The sequence below is a fragment of the Atractosteus spatula genome, chromosome 7 (genome assembly GCF_055471065.1).
Source record: "Atractosteus spatula isolate fAtrSpa1 chromosome 7, fAtrSpa1.hap1, whole genome shotgun sequence".
NCBI lineage: Eukaryota > Metazoa > Chordata > Actinopteri > Semionotiformes > Lepisosteidae > Atractosteus > Atractosteus spatula.
The window spans coordinates 52345353-52365296 of NC_142712.1; the positions used below are offsets into that span (position 1 = coordinate 52345353).

A 19944-nucleotide genomic window follows, 5' to 3' on the forward strand; every position below is an offset into this window, starting at 1 on the left:
ACGGTTTTTAAATGTTATACTGCACGAATAAGTACATCTTCTCTTCTACAGACACCCTCTCTCATATTTGACAGATCTCCACTGTCTGAATTACTTGAACAGCAACACTGATAATGCAAAAAAGCTGTGGTTTGTATTTCAGAACCATGGTCAATTTATAAAATTACAGGATTGCAAATAAAATTAACTTCTCCTATGCTCCTATCATAGACTTTGACCGAATTCATATTTTATTTCTTTTGGAGTGAGAAGATATTATTACCACTATCCTTGAAAGCCTATCTACAGTCAGTGACCGCAGTGATGTATCCTTCCTAGTGGAAGCATAATTAATTTATGGAAACTGGCCAGACTAACATAGATAGCAGAGGACCGTCCAGAGTGAATAAGCAAACTGTAATTGTATAGGCACCTCGACTGTACCCTGCTCAGATGTAATCAGAGGGTTACTGCACATGATACGGAGGGATAAATCACATGAGCTACGTGATCATGAAAACAGGCTATTCTAGACACATACACTGATCACCTCTTTAGCTCAGATTTGGCGCAAGGAATGCAATGACTGATGGCAATGCTGAACAGCTGGAATCGGACACCAACCTAAGCCGCTCTGTTTCATCTCGGGGGACTGCCGAGAGCAGGAGGGGAAGAGGCGGTACCCTCCCGTCTTGGAGGAGGAGGTTTCGGAGAGAACCTGCAGAAAAATAAAGCCAGAGCGAGGTCAGGGCAGTCACAGTGCAGGCGTTCGTCCAAAGATCACACACGTCACATCAAGCAGCCCATGCCAGCTACATGACATGACAGGCCTACATGACAACCACAAGCATGTGCTGGCAACTGTCCTCTGTCTCCAGTAACGATTTTCATCTACGACCGACTAATTTACTGCACTTAGTTAATGTTTGTTAAACCTCTTCTTCTATGTTTCTTGAACACTCATTCACTCATCCCAGCACGTGGCTTTTGAGATTTACAGTGACTAACATAAGGCAATGTAAAGCTTGAGCAGTTATTTTAATACTCTAGGCTTGCAGAAATAAGCACGCTCACTCTGTGTGTTACATTTAATAACTGATTAAATATTGTGCTTCAGAAATGAAACACATCAAATGATACTGTATGTTGGAGTGACTGAGATTTCTTTAGTTTTTGTTCTAAAAACATCCCCGAGGGTAAAAAGCACAGAGGAGCAATGGAAATGGTTTCTCATCTCTGTAGTACCTCCATGGAACCAGTCTTGCGAGTGCGCGTGAGTGGCGATTTCTTCTGAATGCTTATTGGCTCAGAGAGTGGAACAGCCCGGTCCGGCTCGTCTTGGGACAAGTCTTCCAAGCTACCTGGATCCGTCTGCTTCTCCTCGTTCTGTCACACAGTCAGTTTGTTAGAGAGCTGGGTAAGCTGTGCAGCAGCAAACCCAGCTTCCTTCCCCCCCACCTGAAACTGCTCGGGCACTTGCCTCAGCAGATGCAGGACGAAACCCAAACCCCATGGGCGCATTCTCCTCCTCCTCACAGCCTTTAACCCCGGGGCTGAAGTGCAGCTCCACATGGAACCTCTCCTCTGATGAGGGGTCCTGCCAAAAGAGCACAAAAACAATGAACATAGAATCACATCTATAGCACATGTGAGTTGATCAAACCCTTATAACCATACAGGTGTAACATAAACAGCTCTCCACTCAGCTCCAACAAGGCATGATGAATAGGTTCATTCTTTTAACATAACCCCACCCCTGCCACAATCTTTTCCTTTATTTTGCCAAAAACAAAGAGGACATGTACAGTAAAAGTAGGGGAGTAAAATTTCTGGGGATCTAGGCTTTCACCAGCTGATCTTTATGTTTCCACAAAGGGGAAAGCAATTGATTCAGATCAATTTAACATTGGCCTGATGCTCCAGCTTCCTCTAGGCTGCGGGTTGTGGGACTAGGCCAGCCGGTCAGGGGAGCAGCAGACCTTGTTGTTGTCCTCGTACAGCATGATGACGATCTGCGTCATGTAGTTGAGCTCGGAGACTGCACTCAGGTAATCCATCGCACGCTTCCACTGCTGATCCTTCTCCTCCTGTCAGAGACACAGACATCAGCATCAGAGTATCAGCCACCGTTAGGCACCTCGCATAAGGTTACTAAATCTAAGCAGAATATATACATATCGTCTTTCCCAAAAGGCCATGCAGTGTGAACCAGTTCACTCACGCTGTACTGAGTTTCAGTACCTTGGACTCTTTTTCTCCCAGCATTTCAAAGCGATCCACTGCCCCGTTCCTGTTAACTCCCCAGTGTGTTTCATGCTTACATTCAGCAGGCCTCCATAGCGGAAGATGCTGAGCAGGGAGTGCACGTGGCTCTCGCTGGTGAAGTACAGTCGTGTTCGCACGTGGCGCCCTGGAGACATCACCCCACGGGAGTACCTGAACAACCAATCAGAACAGCCTGGTTTTAACAACATCACTCTGCAACAGCCTCGATATTTTAAAAGGAAAAAAAAACATTCAATGTGCTGAACTATTTTGTTGAGCTTTTCTGTATTTTCAGATTTAATTTAATCTTAAACCTATCATCACACAAATGTGGATCTTGGACACTTAAGACGCATGCGTATGAGTACAAATGTGATAAATGTAATTCTGTGCAATGTCACCACCCTTTGAAATCTGGACAATGCAGAACTATGCTGTTTGTGAGGATTTTATCGTGAGCAGACTTATCTGCTGTTTTGCGAGTGGCACTGTGAATGCACAGAGCCTGCAAGAATCCGGGATTGAATCCCAGCAGGGACAAAGGAGAGCCAAACTCTTCACATCTACAGCGATACAAGAAAAACTGTGTTTTCCAAAAAGTAGACATTGAACTCATGAACAGCCATCCATTAGAACCCAGCAGTCTGTTGTGATGAGTGAAAAGGTTAAGGTCATTGTTTAGGTCACGCATTGTGGAGACTCACAGAGGGTGCAGCTTGTTGACAGATTCATCCTCATGCGTCCTTTGCAGGTCTAGCTGGATTTTCTTCACCAGTGGAAGGCAGTAGGCGTAGGCGATGTCCAGCTTCTCTTCTTTAGAGATGCCATATTCCTAAAGTGAACAATGGCAACAGTCAGGTAAGAAACAAGGAGAAGTCTCAAGCAGGACGTGGAACACTTCAGCTCGTACCTGAGGGATGATGATGTCAGCCAGAGCACGCGAGAGCCTGAAGAGCTCGAGTGTATCCTCTAGCCCCAAAGAGCCGTTGTGCTGCACATCGTACTTCACGCAGTCATAAATGTCAGGGATCTTGCTGATGTCATAGCGCCCACTCTTCATGCGGAAATCCCGCTCCAGCTTGGACCAGCGCTGCAGCATCAGCTCCAGGGTCTCACTGTGGTACAGCTGCAGGTCTGTGAGGAGCAGGAGATGGGTTAAACTACAAAGACAACTGGGCTTTCAAGCCTACAACCCATGTCTGCTGCCCACCATGAAGGGGCTGAACGGCAGTAGCTACACTTGAAAACTGAGGCTATACTGAATGGCATGCAGTTCTGCCATCACATTTAATCAGATCAAACAAACACCAATACTACCTTCGAAGCACAGATTAATTCATTTGTTGATGCATTTTTTAAAAGAGTTTCCCAAACAGTTAAATATCTCTAAACCTCACTGACCTGCTGACTTGGGGTCCTCAAGTCTCCGGCGGATTTGGGAGGTGAGGCTTTGGATGAGGGCGTAGACGCTGTCACAGGTCGTGACAGGATTCCCCACCACTTTCATAGAATTCAACAGAGACGAGCTGCAGGTTGGGGCCAGCTTGGCACAGCAACAGGGAAAACAGAGATCAGCCTCCGGTAATGCATACCACTATTCAATTCCAGCACTAATAGGACAGAACAATTCATCCTACATCCAGAAAAAACAGATATTACTGTTAATTGACACAAGAAATATTTAGAAGCTTACAATTTTCATGAGTTTAGAAATTCAGTCAGTTATTTCATACAGGTAAGACTAAAGAATAAAGGTTAATGACTGTTTGGAGGCAAAGAAGCAAAACCAATGTGAACTCCTTCTCATTGTTCTTAATGACCTATTACCAAGCCAATTACACTAGGTCTTATGTCATCTGCAGGCTGTCAAGTGACTCTGGTAAGAAAGCACACACAATCATGTTCTACTTTACAGACCAATTTAACATTAAACTGCTCTTGATTCCCTGGACAACTAATGACCATGGGAGAAACAGACGTACAAGACTGCAAAAATAAAACAAAATGGTATAGATACTGTAGGAGCCTGTGTGACAAAAGGACCACTGGATACCCTTTCAAAGTCCTCCTCTGTAAAATCCTGATCCTTCTGCATGATCTCGTGAAGCCGGGCCTTGACACGGTGCTGGCAGCCGCTGAGCGAGTCGCTGTCACTGTCCAGCAGCCCGTTCATGTTGGCGCTTTTCACCATCTGCACCAGGATGGGCGTGAGCTCCCCCTCCAGAGCCAGCAGGCCCTGCAGCACACAAGGCTAAACCTCAGGGACTATGAGCTATACACAACTGGACAGTTATCTACACTAACATGGTTATTCATCAGCCAGTGATCATCAGGGCGATTAAAACAGTAAGCTTATCTCCTCCCTCCACATTAATAAGTATGACCATCAGAAATTACTTGTTTTCTAAAAGGTATATTATCCAGGTCCTAGCCAATTCCTGTTACAGTCAGCATCTATACAATACCTTAGCAAAGGCTGCTGCTGTCATCTGCACCCTGCCCTCATCAGAGGCGTAGATCTTAAGGTCATGCCGATAGGTGCTGTGCAACCGGAGCAACCCGCAGCCGGGAAACCCAGCGTAGTCCCCTGCAGTCAAACATCACAGAACAGGGACTTTTCACACAGAGGATCAGCTGAAATCCTGGATATACTGTACTTACAGTAGACATGACCAGAAACTGAAACATGTCTGCCTTCACTGAAAGAAAAGTGGAAATGTGGAACCTCTACCTGAAACAACACAAAGTATAAGAGTTCAGTAAGACACTGGTAAGATATTGCACAGTTAAGTATAGATTATCCAGACCTTGTTGATGTAGGAATTCTGAAAGCTTTTGAAAGAAAGTGAAAAATGAAATATTAATGTTTGATAGAGAATGCAGATTCATCTGTAAATGATTGTACAGCACCATCCACCGTATACTGGTACTGTAAAATAATTCACTTTTTAAAATCGGAGAAAATCTGAGATACAACACATCAATTAATAAGTGCATTTCCATGATGTATATAACCAGTTAAATGCACAAAGCACATTTAGAGAGTTAACACTAAACAAATATGGGTCTAGAAACTGATATACATCCATATATCCATTTGGATATACTGTTTATCCTAAATAAAACACAACAGCTGAATGAAAACTGGTACCCTGCATTTTTTTTTCATCTGCAATTGGCATTTATACAAAACAATAATTTGACTTTGGCCTCCAGCACTGCAGAGAGAATCAGTGCTGGTGCAACATGGATAACATTCAAACATATCATTTAATAATTAATACAGAATTTTTAGCTTCTTGCTCCTTTTCATGCACTTACATATTTTAATTTTAAAATAGCATTAGGTCATATGTAGGCTACTTCATCCTTGGATCATTTCAGATGATGTCAGGCACAGTGGCATAAGAAATGCATCAGAAGAAATGAACAAGTGACCAAATAAAATTATAAAACCAAATCAAAAATCAAATGTCTCTAATTAGTCAGAAAAAAATCAAGCTAGTTCTTATCAGAAGGTGGGTCAATACAATTATTCCGTGGACTTTTTCAGATCATCTTTTACATACCCTGTTGGAGAAAAAATACATAAATGATGTGTTTATATTTACATATACAACTGTATGTTTAAAATATCCAGGCAAGACCTCTTTACTGTTAAAGTATATGGAAATGTAGCCTCATACATTACCACAAGGATAAGGCTGGAATGGGATTTACTGTATTGTAAAAGGATTTGAAGTGCATGGCATATACTGTAACACTGTAAAGGAACTCATCTGCATGTCTGCAGCCTACAAAGCAGGGCCTGGAACAGCCAGCCCATGCTCATTCAAAAGCTGAGATGAAGACAAATCATGATGGGGAATGGGGAAAAATTTAATTTCATTTTAAATGTCAAAGTGAAAAATATCAATGAATATCAGCAGGTGAAAGAGCTCATATTTTTGCGCATATCCCCCATGATGACAAAAAAAGCCATGGTATGAGACCATTTCACTGGTGGCTCAACTAAATTACAGGAGGTAGCTTCGCTGTCAAATACTTTTAAAAGTAGAAAACCTCAAATTCACAGGATAAAGTCAAATGTAGCCAGGTGTTAACAGCCCCTGCCCCTGTCAAAGACAATAAAATCATTTCAGTATAAACTCAAGTAAACCTAAGAAGTTGTTAAAAAACTGAAATATTAATAATAAAACACCACTGAATTAAGATAAATCCACACACAAAGTCATCAAATAAAAGGAATGTAATAAAATACTGTACAGCTTTGTGTCTGCTCTGGATTACCAGAAAGATTTCTGCAAATATGCATACACAATTATTCCTTCTTGCACACATTAATAATCTAATGGCTTTATCAATCCCCTATTAACTCCTTGCCATTGTTTCCATTGATATGCAGTATTAAGACTGCTAAACAAATGGAATGCTAATACCAGCACCATGCCACACTGCCTCTGATTAAACCACACAGTCTCAGTGCTCAGCATGCGCTCCGCAACCAGTAACCTGTAGAGTCCGCACAACTTAAAAAGTAATATACTGTACAGTATGAAAAAAAACCTGTATCCTTCTTACATTCTCCTAAAACGATGTGCTTGAACAGACTGCACAGCATCAGTGATGAGATTGATAGTTTTAATATAATAACAAATAATAAAACTTATAACGAAACAGTATGAAGAATTTCAAAGCTATTAGGTGGATCATTAAGAATTCAAAGTTAATTCTGCAACGCTGTAGCGAGGGAATGAATTCCTGAACAGGCTGAGTCATGTGCGCTTAATGCTAACCCATGCTGGGGATTTTTTATTATAATTTCTATCCACTTAAATCCCAAACAGACACAGGCTGTATTAATTTTATTAACAGCCTTCAAAATCAGGGACCCTCTCCTCAGTATTTAGTAATATTTTGCCTCCATGTAATGCAAAACATGGGGGAAGATATTTGTTCTTTGTGTTGTTTAGCACATCCCGAGTTGTTAGTCCAGTGGATGTGTTAAAGTGCAGCAGGGTTTTAGCAGGGAGATGGAGGCAGCAGTGCTTCAGGCCAGTGTTAATATGGAGAAGGAAAGGGAAGAGGTGGCCCAAACCCTTCTTACCACAGTCAATAGGGGACTCACAGCCCAGGGCGCTGCGGCTGCCATCTACTGTAGTTAACGAGTCGGAAAAGGCAGGAAAAACAGAGAAGAATTAAAAGGAAAGTGACACTTCGGAACGTAACCCCCTTTTTGAAAAAAAAACCAAACCAAACAAGATTCCAAAGAAGCATGCCTTCATTTGGACCTCATTATCTTTTCTCATTCACCATTAAATCAGGATACCATAGAAAAGGTTAGAGAGACCCAGTAACTGGTAGAATGAGGATCTAATCATCTTTTATTAAACCGGAGAGGTCTACTGAGGACAAATTTCCATTTAAAGCGACGACACCGGGGATACTAATTTATAAATCAGAGATCTGTAAATCTATACTTAACCATGGCAAGTTTTTTCATTCTGGTCATGACTTGTTTTCCTTCATTTCTTTCATGTACAACAATGCAAATTTATAACGATTGAATTTTTAAACAACAAAATGAATACTTTTGTCATTAATTAAAAACAATGACAGCCAATATCAAATACATGCATACACACGAGTTATCTATAACAACATTAAGACTAGTGTCAAGCTACATTTTAGTATCTCTAAAGGTTGTTATTGGTTGTTGCATTAAAATTATGAGTGAAGATGAAATATGGATTGTTAAAAGCTTCTCAGCATATATATTTAGTTCAATGAAAATGCATTTCTATTTAAGTCAATGATCTGGAAATTTGTTTGTCTCATGGCATGAGTTCTAATCTACCGGCAGTCACTTTCATTATGATTTTAAATATTAATTAGGAAAAAAAGCAGTGCAAATTTTGCCATGTTTCTGCCTAGAAAAGTGTGAATTATTAAGTCAAGGAATAATATTTTTTAGGTGACACTTCATTTGCAAACGAATGGGTTTGAATGGTTTTTCTGAAGCACAGTGTGAGTACCTTCCGAAATGCCTGTGTACAGAAACAAATCAAAGAAATGAAGTGCAGAGAGAAAGAGAAAATGCAGAACTGGAAGAAAAAGATTGTTTAAATTAACTGGAAGCAGAGAGACAGTCACAAGGCTGAAGGGTTTTACACTTCTGAAGAAATGCTTCAGTAAACCTGCAAAAACACAGTCAGATCCAAAGACCTGCATTACACCCCGCTGAACAGTCAAGGTAACCTATCTCTACATTTTCATTTTCATCTCCTGTGCTCCTGAGACTTCCATGGAGTTCAAAGAAACAGAGAAGGCATTTACAGTATAATGCATCTCATCTGCGGTTTATTTAATGGGCCAAGTAAAGAAAACAAATTGATTCTTTGCTTTGAAAATGTGAGGGATTTCAGAATACTAAAAAAGTCTTATAAGCTATGCTGCCTCTAAAATATTTTCTGATCTTAACTCATTCAGTTTAATATCTGTGATAGTAGTGTATGTTATAACTTAATTTAAACTAAATTGTGGCCAAATATTTTCTTTGCGTTTTTCTGGCAAGCTGACGATTATCCAAACTGATGTTCCAATAGGACTCACACAGTGCAAAGCGATGGTGTGCTTTTTAATCACCAAATAAACTGATCAGTGCTGAGTTCTTCTGAAACCAAAAGAACAGACAGAGATAACAACTGTCTTCCTTCTTTGATCCCTCCGATGGACTGCCCATGGTCCATTATTCCTTTGATATTCCTTTGAGGAAAAGAAAGACAGAAACACTAGGACAGCATGTCGAGTTCCTCGCATGTTAAACGAGGAAACGAGTCAAGTGGTTGGTCATGTCCTCATACTCTGCTGGACTGATAAATGAAGGTGTGTACTGTACATGCCAGGGCAACAGTGGCTCAGCCGCACCTTGCCCTCCCGGGTACATGCAGCGGAAGGCTCTGCCCAGCTCCTCTGCCTGCACCCTGCCTGCCGGAGTCAGTTCTCCTCCCCACTTCAGCACAAGCAGCAACGAGGGGCCCTCCTTCCGGGAATCTGCAGGAGAAACAACAGGCCTCGAGGATCACATAACCAACTGCAAAGGTTTCGCTTCAATCTATGTAACATCTCTTGCACTACCTCACTGAACCAGTCCCATTTCATGCACTGGTATTGATATCTACTATACTACTGTCTAACACCTCAAACCAGTATTTCTTATTCATAAATGACTGCAGCCTAAAATCTGTTATGATACCTGATCTCCCAATTACATCTGCACTAGAATATCACAGAACCCCTGTCTACATCTTCCTTCCTATATTATTACCTTCTTCTTCGCTGGAGGTTTTAGGTTGGCCATGGGGCAGGTAGGTCAGCTGCACTTTCCTGTTTATTCCAGAGAAATGGCCATACCTGCACAGAGGAAAGGAAACCACCATTGGAAACTAATATCCGCAAAAGGAAATTCAGTACACGCTTCACACAAATTCTATTAGATACTGCACCTGACAGATCTAGCATGGAGTCAGAAAATGATTTCCCTTGAGCAGTATTCAAATGGATGTGTTTAGGCTCTGTCACGTTTTTTAGAAAACAGAGAACTGTGACCTTTAAAATATTTGCTGTTCTCCCTTGATCTGCCACGCACCTTTAGCCAGCAGAAACTCAGTGAAAGCCAAAACCACCCGGGGCGTACTGAAAACATCTCATCTGGGCGTGGTGGCCAGCCTACAGTACTGCAGGTTTTCTGGATGCTCTGTTGTAAATGTAAAATGGTCTCTAAGCGCTTAAAAGCCAGATAAAGGTGTTCCATAAGGAAACCAAATACTAAAATATGGCCAAAAATAAAAAAAAAACTGAAGAAGAAAGAATATAGTATTGAAATGAAACTGACACCCTCACAACTTTGGAATTTAGATCACAACAATGCAAAAAGAAAATGCAGATATAAAACTCAGAACAACTTTGCATTTACAGTATGTGGTAAGGAACAACAGCAAGAGAACAATAAACACAGACACATGGCAGTACAGCCCACAGAAACAGGATGAGCCTAAAACAAATACACAGCATCTTTCTCACATGTAAGCTAAAAATAAATCTAGCTGATTTCTAAATATTGTTCCAATAGTCAGCAACAATAACAACAACTGCAGGGATCCAGGCCAAAGTAGACATTATGAAAGTCAAGCTGGTGTTGTGGAAGTTTACTGCACAGCTACCACTTTAATGACAATGATAAAATGGGTAAACATCAAAAGGAACAGGGGTAAGGAGTGTGTACCATAGTCATTCACACTGGATTTCCCTTCCAGGAGTGTGGGAGAAAAACAACTATGTAACTATGTAATTGCACGTTACATAATTATGCATTGTTGATGCATAACTACTACATAACAATGATAAAGCAGCTGATCTTGTGCCTGTGTGCACATGAATGTACAGTAATTCAAGATATACAGGATTCTAAAACTGCCGGCACGGTATGTCAGGACAAAGTAGCAGCAACTAAAAGTGAAATGGGCAACAAGCTGGCATGACTGCATGACGACACAGAAGGCACACAGCCAGGGAACACAGCCGAGGAACTGGCTGATGCATTTTAGAGCAAAAAAAACATACAGTATTAGTGACGAACCAGGAGAGACTGACAACAAAAAAGGGCATCTTTGCTACAGTTTCACAGTAATAGAAAGAATAAAAAATATTATTTATTATTTGGAATAGCCATGACTCCTCTCTCTGTGAATATTAAATGAAGAAATGGACATCAGCCCAACTGTCTGCATCACATCAACGTGGTAAAATCTACAAATGCTCTGCATGTTTTTTTACAACATACACAATGTTTAGAATTATGTAACAACTGTTCAAACACTTTTTCTTTTCCTGTTCGAACACTCACATCTCCAGCACAGTCTTCAGCTGCTCCAGCTTGGATTTCTTCTCCTCGATCTCACAGTCATTGTGCTGCCCCAGTTCAGCCAGCAGCTGTCGGGCAATGTCAAGTACCTCCTGGAGAATAACACCCAATCAGCAGGTAACAGCAATGTGCTTGGAGATGCAATAACGAGTGGACTTGTACACATACAAAAGACAATTAAAAGAAAAAGACTTCTCAGATACAGAGAGTGGAGCTAAATCACCCAATTCAGATGGTAGATTTATAATACTGAATGCCTAGGAATCCGACTTCAATATGTAGTGGTTATAATAACTACAGAATCTCAACTAACACTTACAAATGAAAGATACTATCAGATATTCTTATGGATCAATAGCACATGGAAAACAATGCACTGCTGTTCTATGTGGGTGCAGTAAGTAAGGTTCTTTTTTTTAATTCAGCAGCACATTCCATACAAAGAACAATAAACCAAATGGCAATAGAGACTCTCTGAAGTAAGAAGACAGTCTCTGATGTAGCTAGTGGTTACATCTCTAGACTGACATACTGTAGATGTCTTCTCTTCACCTGTAACTGCTTTGGCTTCTTAAGTTTCAGTTTTCCTGTCTTGTAGCCCTCATATTTCTCAAACAGATCAAAGAACCTGAAAGAAAACCACAAACTAATGTCCAATATATATGCAAAGACATGCTGATAAGGTTAATAATAAAAATACAGTAAATGTATCACACACAAACTGTATGTAACACACTCAGTTACTTATTGAAATTCACTTACAGTAGAATGATACTGTATACCCATGATATTTTCGATATCAGACTTGGGCATATGATTGTGTCTGAATAGTAACTACGCAATTGGAGTGTGACAAATCATCAAAAGCAGAAAGAATTATTCCAGAGAAACTGGAAAACAACTGAAGTATGAAGGTCTTTGAGAAAAAAAAATCAATACAATAAAGACCACTCATGTGGAATTCAAGATGTAAAATCAGCAAGATGACAAGTTTCACAAGTGCAACAAAAACTTACATTGGGTTCCTCACTTCCATCTTCATCTTCTGTTTCGGGGTTCGATCTCCATGTCGGATCACTGCAATAACACAGCGTAGCTCCATCCTGACAAAAAGCAACAGTGTCAGGAGGCTGTTGGCACAGTGTGAAGCCAATCAACATACACTTATCTGTAAAAATCTTTTCTTACTCCCCCCCCCCCCCCCCAGCTCTGTAGAGAACTCAAAAGAACTAAGAATTCAGAAAAAAAATGATGAAGAGGAAATGATATACATTTTAATCTCGTATCACAATTCCAATTGTGTACTCACATGGTTCCGGAAGTGGTAGGTACTATGGGAATGTCCTCTGCCTCCGTAGGGATTGACCAGGGGATTTGGAACTGGGGAGCCAGCTCCCGCATTACAATATTCCTGACAGAAATCAGAAGGGTGTATTTCTAATAAGTCTCTTCTAAAAGAGCAGGCTGGTTATGTTTTTCTTTCTTTATAAAAATTGGTCCCATCAGATGCATTACATAAAATTATGCCTGTACAGTGCAGTGTTCTAATTTTCTGATTTATCAATACAAACATGTTCTCAGGTAAATCAGTATACAGTGAATCTGAACTGATAAATCAAGGTAAAAGAGCCTGACTGTTGGGTACACTTATCACTACCAGTGAAGAGTATCCTACTTACCCCAGGATCTTGGCACAGTCATCATAATACTTCATGGAGTTCTTCACAAAGCTGAATCCATTAACATCACAGACATAGGAGTGCCCATTGGCTCGTAAAAGGTCAAACCCACACACTGTTTGCTGAAATCGAAGTATGAGTCAGTCAGCTTAACACTAAATCAATTCAACTTTAATTTAAATGACTGAGCTCACCAAAATACTGCGAGAAAAAAAACAGGGTTGCTGATTATTATAGCAAATTTATTTTAAAAAATGTTTTTTTTCAGGGCACATCTTCATCAGATATGACAATATCTTAGGTCTCAAACAATGACCTGGAATTTATGTAAGCCGTGAGTTTCAATGAGAATAATTTAATGTTTTAATACAGTACTTCCTTCTGTTTTTGAGCTTCTTTACTATCGTTTAAATTACTGTATGAGTCTTGATTTTTGTTTTCCTCTCGGTTCAGCCCCGAAGAATGTCAGGGAAAAACACACCTCACTACTTCCAGGTTAATACACGTACTGCATGGCTGCAGAATGAATCTGAGAGGAGTCACCTTGAAAGCCAGGCACACTTTGCGAGCCACGAGTTTCTCCATGGCAGTGAGCATCACAGGGTAACGGATCTCCTTCCCCTCACTGTCTCGCTCCACCTTCCCATCCAGCGCAGGAGACTTGCGGGCCTCAGCATGAGCATAGTCCGGCCCTACGGTGTACACCTGTGTGTCACAACACACACACACACACAAACACATCATTGAGCTGCTGGCCACCACAAACACACACAGGACACCTGATCTGCAGCCACACCTTAACATCCGTCCCGTCCGTTGGCATGAATTCCTCGTAGATGTAGGAACCAGTCTTTCGCACGCTGCTTTCTGGGGAATACACACTGCTGCGACTCCCAATCTACAGAAGCAAGCACAAGGTTTAAGAATTTTACTGCTCTGAAAGTGTTCAGTGATACCCACTTTAATTTTATTAAAGAGCCATGCACTATTACTGTACATTTCAGCCTGCCATTGCTATGGTCATGAGCATCGAGCAATTACTTTCAAAACACTGTATTTGTATTTTTTTATGTATTTTTGTGTATCATTCTATGTAGTTGCATTATGATTAAGGTGATATTGCTTTGGAAAAGCAGTGCAGTTCAGTTTTGCTTTATCCACGCACAAAGCTGTTTTACTTCTATCCCCAAAAAAAGAAACCTGCATTATCACTTTGTGAGCCCCCATCTTGATCAATGCAACGTGGAGCCATATTCTTAATGACACACGTTTCTGTATTGGTTTGAAAACACAGTAGGTTACGTCTACAGACTTTCTGTTTTATTCATAACCCCTGTTGGTCATTGCCTTATAAATAATAAAAAACTGAATGCTTGCGGCTGAAGTCAAACGAGAGAAGGCACCTTTCTGAAGAGGCGCTGGCTGCCTCCACCAGCTGAGGTGGGGTAGTAGATATACACATTGTGATCCTCTGCGCTGACTGGCTTTTCTACAAATGGCTTTTGGAAAACTTCCCCATTCACCTCCACGTGGTCCTCTCCTTCAACCAGGTTGCATTCTGTAAGCAACACAGAGACATTGAGAGCCACAGAAGAGAAGGCATCACTTCACTGGACAGAAGTATAGAATGAGTGACTAAATGTAAAGTGTGGCAAAGTCTACAATTAGCTACAAGAAAAGAGAATGATTACTGTACTTATGCTAATGTGAAACAACAGCTTTCCAATTTACACTGTCATTGTTCTCTTCCCATGGCTAGAGAAGTGCAGAAGGGAATTAGTAGGGCATGCTGAAAAAGCTGATAATTTTCTTTGATATGTTACTGGTTTTATTCTGTACCATCAAACCAACATGGGATTTGAATTAAGACAAGAAGAATTGTAGCTTTCATATATTTTGACATCACTGGCCTTTAAACATACAGAACCACAGCAAATTCACAAACTGAACAATACCCTTTAACTTCCAAGCTGTCTATGTCTTAAATCCCCTTCTGATCTTTGAAGTTTTGGTATTTTGTACTGCAGTTTCATCATTCAGCTTGCTCAGTATATTTTAGTGCAAGTTAAGAATACATATCTGGGAGCTGAGAACACTTTATATATAAACATTACACAGCATTTCAAAACCTGGCAATTGTCAAATACAAAAAAGGCAGAAAACATCCTAGACAGGTCAAAGCTTAATGTTTACACACATTTTCATCCATGCATACTTTGGTAATAAAGTAATCTGAAAGGTAAGATGACTGATACAAGGAAATTACACCATTTGTATAGAATGCCTTGGTTATTTACTATGATATAATTTACTTTGCTAGAAAATGAAACCAAAAACAGAAAAGATCTTGCCCCCCCCAACCAAACATTTTAGACCATCTGGATGCCTCAGCTAGCTAAGCATCGCAAGTTAGGTTGAACATATTTTCAGAGTGAAGAGTAAAAAATTCAAAACATCTTACTAGATGGTCGCACACACACCTTCTGGTTTGTCTGGGTCCCGGTTCAAAACAGCATAGCGGGGTAAATCGATCCCTTCTTCTTGCAAGATCCGATACACCTCTCTCCTGTGAAAGAATCAAAAGACTTCAAAAAGTATGGACTGCTATCATTCAACATACTGCTCTGGTACTTTGCCCCAGATCACACTTTCCAAGACAAATATTTTTTACAAGACAGATTCTTACAGATACTGAAATGTTTGCCAAGATCTATCCACTATTATTCCTCTTTTTCTACATCTCACCATTAGCACAACTACATAGCCTCCACATTGCAGTGATGCTTCAATATAATACCTGTCTTGTATGTAGTACTGCATGTTCAGGTCATTGATGAGAAGTGGGCTCCGTAGTTTTGCATAACTCACTGCTTTGTCAAGAGGAAATCCTGGAAGCATATGCATGGAAAAAAGAGAACTGTTTAGACTTGAAGGCTGGTATTAAAAAGTACCATCTCTTGTTTTTGCAATTCAATATACATTTTTCTCAGGACTTTATATGAAATAAATACCCAGTTCTACAGTGTTTTTAAAAAATTATAATATTTTTATTTTAGAAATAGATAAACCATTACATTTATACTGTGCACTACACCAAACCTCAAGCCTTTCCTCATGTCCATGAACACTGTGATCGATCGGAGCCTTAGAGTGCAAATTTATGTTTAACATAAATTCTACCTACTGTATAGTGTACTTGCACAGTTTTCACAGATCACAGCTCAGCGAAGGATCAGATAGAAAACCTCTTCAACTGTATAATTCTTATTAAAGCAGCCCTTCTGTTCTTACAATGCATTGATTAATGTTCTGTCCAACAGAATACACCTGTACCTCTTTTTATGAATGTAATTCGCACCCTTTCATATAACATAAATTCCTAAACAGAAAAACCTACTGTACTTTCATTATTCCATTATTCCATTCTGGATCACAAAAATGTCACCCCTACTTTTTTCCACCCCAAAAAAATGACAAAAGAAACAATAATGACTAACATTCATACTGTGGTTTGTGTTTTTAGTAATAAAAAAACCAGCTCACCTAACGCAGTTACTGTATATCATTAATCATTCATACCTAAGTACAGTACTGTACAGTAAGCACTAAATTTTCTTTTTGTGTAATTAAACAAACCCTGTTTAATTTGTGAGTTTCATTTTCTTAACACCTTTAGGATCCCAGACAAAGTCTAATATTCTTATGAAAAGTAAAGGCGCACACAATTAGCGAATAACGCATGAAGGAAGACGTGGTGAGCTGTGTGACATGTCTCCCGTGCCGCTCCTTGTGGCTCCCCCCCTACACGAGCTAGTGGAATGTGATGGGAACACTCAACATGAAACGGGCCGTATGACATCTTCCTCTTCACTCTCTACACTTGGCAGAAGTTTCCACATTTTTCTTCACGTCAATTCTTTGTAGTTTCGAAGTTGGCTTTCGTTATTCCTTAGACATGGGTAATAATTTACATGCTTCATAGCATCCAATTTTCATAAAAAGAACATTCGTGAAAAGAGGTACAGTATGGGCATGCAAGGTGATTTTTGTCAATTCCACCCATGCATTGTTCCTGGAGCGCCACCGGGAGCTCATCTGCAGGTGCTTCCTTCCAGCACACTCCAGACAATGGGCACGCCGGGGGTCCTTACCTTTAGAGTGGAAGGAGATGAGGCAGTCGCAGAGGGGCCAGTTGTCGACAGGCTCATTGAGTATGACATCCTCGGGGAAAATCACCACTGTGATGTACTCGAACTTACAAAGCCGCTCCAAGATCTGAGTCATTGGTTTTGACTTGGATTTCTTTGTCATTGCGCAGATCCCCACCACGATCTGCCGCTCTGGTGGCTGAGGAGAGAATCCGGAAATCCCATGCTTTTAACACAGTTTAAAATCCATCACATAAAGGCCTTGCACTCACGTCTGCAGACCTGTACTCAAATCTCCCCATAAACAATGGAATTACAATACAAAGAAAAAAATAAATGTCACCCCTACATTCAAGTTAAGTACAAGTCATTTGATGTGCAGTTATTAGAGAATTATGACGCATAAAAAGACAAAAATGTTTGTATCATTAGTTTTGTTCATTTTTGAAAATACCCTGCAGATCACCCATTATTCACTAGTGTAGTGCACAACCAATCCAATGTCCAACCACTTTGTCCAACATAGCGTTGCTGGAGAGCCAGAGCCTATCCCGGCAATCAATGGGCACAAAGCAGGATACACCCTGGACAGGACACCAGTCCACTGCAGGCCACACACAGACATACACACACACTCACAGGAAGGCCAATTTTCCCAAAAGCCAATTAGCCTACCAGCAGGTCTTTGGACCAAGAGGAAACCGACACGAACATCGGGATAACGTACAAACCTCCATGCAGATCACACCCTAAGAACTGAACCCATGTTCCCAGGTCTGAGTCCTGGCAGAGATACTAACCACTGCATCACCATGCTGCCCAATATTGCCACACATGAACCCTTCAAGTTATTTGGTACCAGTCTGTCCTTCTCCCCCTTCCCCTCCTCCGCGTCATGCTCCACCCCGGAGCCCCCAGTTCCCCTCACCAAGTCCGCCTCTTCGTCATCCTCGTACAGATCCATGTCTGTCCTCATGCTGGTGTCCCCAAGGCTCTCGCTCTCATCGTCCTCGCAGCCCACGAAGAATCTGGGAGCGCCGCGCTGGCTCTCACCGGGGCTGCTGGGCTCTGACATCACAGCCCGCCGCGGCAACGCTCAGAGTCCTGCCGCGCCATCGCACGCCAACACACAGCGGAGGGCAGCGCAGGGCACGAGGCCTGGGGCACGGTAAAGCACTGACAGTCTCAAACAGCCTGGGAGGCGAACGGGCAGAGACTGAAGAAGGGGAAAGATTGACACTGAGAGAGAGAGAGAGACAGACCCCCAGACAGACAGGGCCCAGGGACCTAGGGGAAGCTGGCAGAGATTTAGATCCTCTTAGTCAGCAGCCCTGTCTCATTCATCTGGCTTGAACTCCTCAGACTTTCTCAATCGCAGACGCTTCTAGAGCTGGACGTGGAACAACCCATCCCACGCTATCAGCTCACGGGCCAGCACCTGAAAGAAGAAACAAAATACAAGTGTAAAAGGTCATGCAGATGAGCAAGGTTTCAAGTTTGCTTTGACATTCAAAGCAGAACAAGCCAGAACAGAAAGAGAGCACAAGGAGTCTTAAATAAAAAAAAGGTTTTTACTATTTCTTCTCTCTTTTAACCATCTTGCCCCACAGATGCAGAACTTGTTGCAAGGCAGCAGACAACAGGAGTCTCTGAGTGCTGAGATTTGACTAGAGTGCATCATGTCAATCCAAGCACATGAGCAACGCCACATTAAAAGCTTTTTATCTCCTGGAACCAGTCATTACATAAGCAAAACCTCCTGGTTTGGAGCCCAGCTAGTGGTACACTGTGTCTCCAGATAATGATCCAGTGCAGACAGAGACGATCCTGAAGCCTGTCATACCATGTTAACAGTATCTTTAACACTTTTTTGCTGCAACAGTTCAGATTTTATTCCACGTAGGTACAATTTAGAAAACAATGTTAAAACAGTAGTACCTGCTTTTACATGTCTGAAAGATAAATTAATCTTGCACACCCTCTGCTCTCAAATCCATTTCCAAAACACTGAATTATCCCCCACAAAATTACCGCTTTTCCATACAAGCTAAAATGTGAAAAGGATATGTATATATAAACATTTATATAGCATGATAATGCCCTTCAGCTCCAAAATGTTTGAAAACACTCACATGTGAAACTTGTTTCAACAACACATGTACAGTATATTATACAAAACTAAAAAATACAAATTAAGTCAGATTATTGTAGTTACCAGCCAGCATGTAATTATATACTGTAGACCACACCTAGTGAAAAACTGTATAGCACCTACCTGATATTTTATTCTCACAGTCAATAAGTTTATTTTTTTTCTAGACAAGTGACCGCCAAAGACATGGAAAATCCCATGTCAAATCCCAGGGAAGAAAGTTCAGTTGGAACCTTCTTTCCTAACAATCAAAGCTTGTGTACAGTTAACTACAAAAGGAGATGTACAGTACAGTAAAGTGATACTCCAAATCTATGATTCTGAAGTGGAAAAAAACATGCAAAAATGACTGCTCTGTTTTAAGTAGGAGCCTTTACGTTGGTTCCTTAAGGTAGGAAGACAAAGAGACTCAAAGAAACAAACTAAATGACCACAGAAACTGAAGTGTAACGTACAAAATCAAGACAAATGACAGGCTTGTAAACAGTGTACTACTGTATCTCCTAGCTTTCTGATTTCAGCTTTCTGATCAGTTGCTTCTAGACACAGACTGAAAACGATACTGGTAATTCATAGGCTCTGTGTAGTGCAGGAATACTTTCATACTGCATACAATACACTTTCAGAAAAGGCATCTGCAGTAATTTAATATTCTGATTATGTTTTCCAGGGAATATCGCTAAGTGTACGTCACTATTAAAAAAACATATTGATCCCTTTTAGCTACAGAAGCAATTCATACCATAAATGAACTTTTGTTAACGAGATATTACAGTTGTTGTGGTAGGTCACCATGAA

The 19944-nt window shown here is 40.9% G+C and overlaps 1 protein-coding gene across 3 annotated transcripts in view; it reads right to left on the bottom strand.

Moving 5' to 3' along the window:
* The window catches only part of ppip5k1a (diphosphoinositol pentakisphosphate kinase 1a), a 40930-nt gene that overhangs the window by 15522 nt on the left and 5464 nt on the right, over window positions 1-19944 (bottom strand). Inside the window, exons 2-26 of one of the 3 annotated variants that reach the window (XM_088920701.1) lie at window positions 17923-18432; window positions 16998-17193; window positions 15644-15734; window positions 15327-15412; window positions 14250-14404; window positions 13643-13744; window positions 13390-13551; window positions 12847-12968; window positions 12477-12578; window positions 12184-12270; window positions 11720-11795; window positions 11150-11259; window positions 9572-9657; window positions 9172-9297; window positions 7352-7399; window positions 4710-4831; window positions 4298-4480; window positions 3646-3787; window positions 3155-3378; window positions 2949-3076; window positions 2301-2415; window positions 1959-2066; window positions 1460-1576; window positions 1225-1365; window positions 604-697 (exon numbers count right to left, since the gene is read on the bottom strand). In XM_088920701.1, the coding sequence (XP_088776827.1) occupies window positions 604-697; window positions 1225-1365; window positions 1460-1576; window positions 1959-2066; window positions 2301-2415; window positions 2949-3076; window positions 3155-3378; window positions 3646-3787; window positions 4298-4480; window positions 4710-4831; window positions 7352-7399; window positions 9172-9297; window positions 9572-9657; window positions 11150-11259; window positions 11720-11795; window positions 12184-12270; window positions 12477-12578; window positions 12847-12968; window positions 13390-13551; window positions 13643-13744; window positions 14250-14404; window positions 15327-15412; window positions 15644-15734; window positions 16998-17193; window positions 17923-18069 (3070 nt within the window). In that variant the 5' untranslated portion in view covers window positions 18070-18432. Of the gene's footprint in view, window positions 1-603; window positions 698-1224; window positions 1366-1459; window positions 1577-1958; window positions 2067-2300; window positions 2416-2948; window positions 3077-3154; window positions 3379-3645; window positions 3788-4261; window positions 4481-4709; window positions 4832-7351; window positions 7400-9171; window positions 9298-9571; window positions 9658-11149; window positions 11260-11719; window positions 11796-12183; window positions 12271-12476; window positions 12579-12846; window positions 12969-13389; window positions 13552-13642; window positions 13745-14249; window positions 14405-15326; window positions 15413-15643; window positions 15735-16997; window positions 17194-17922; window positions 18433-19944 lie in introns of all 3 variants that reach the window. The other 2 variants (XM_088920700.1, XM_088920699.1) reach the window with 2 other exon arrangements.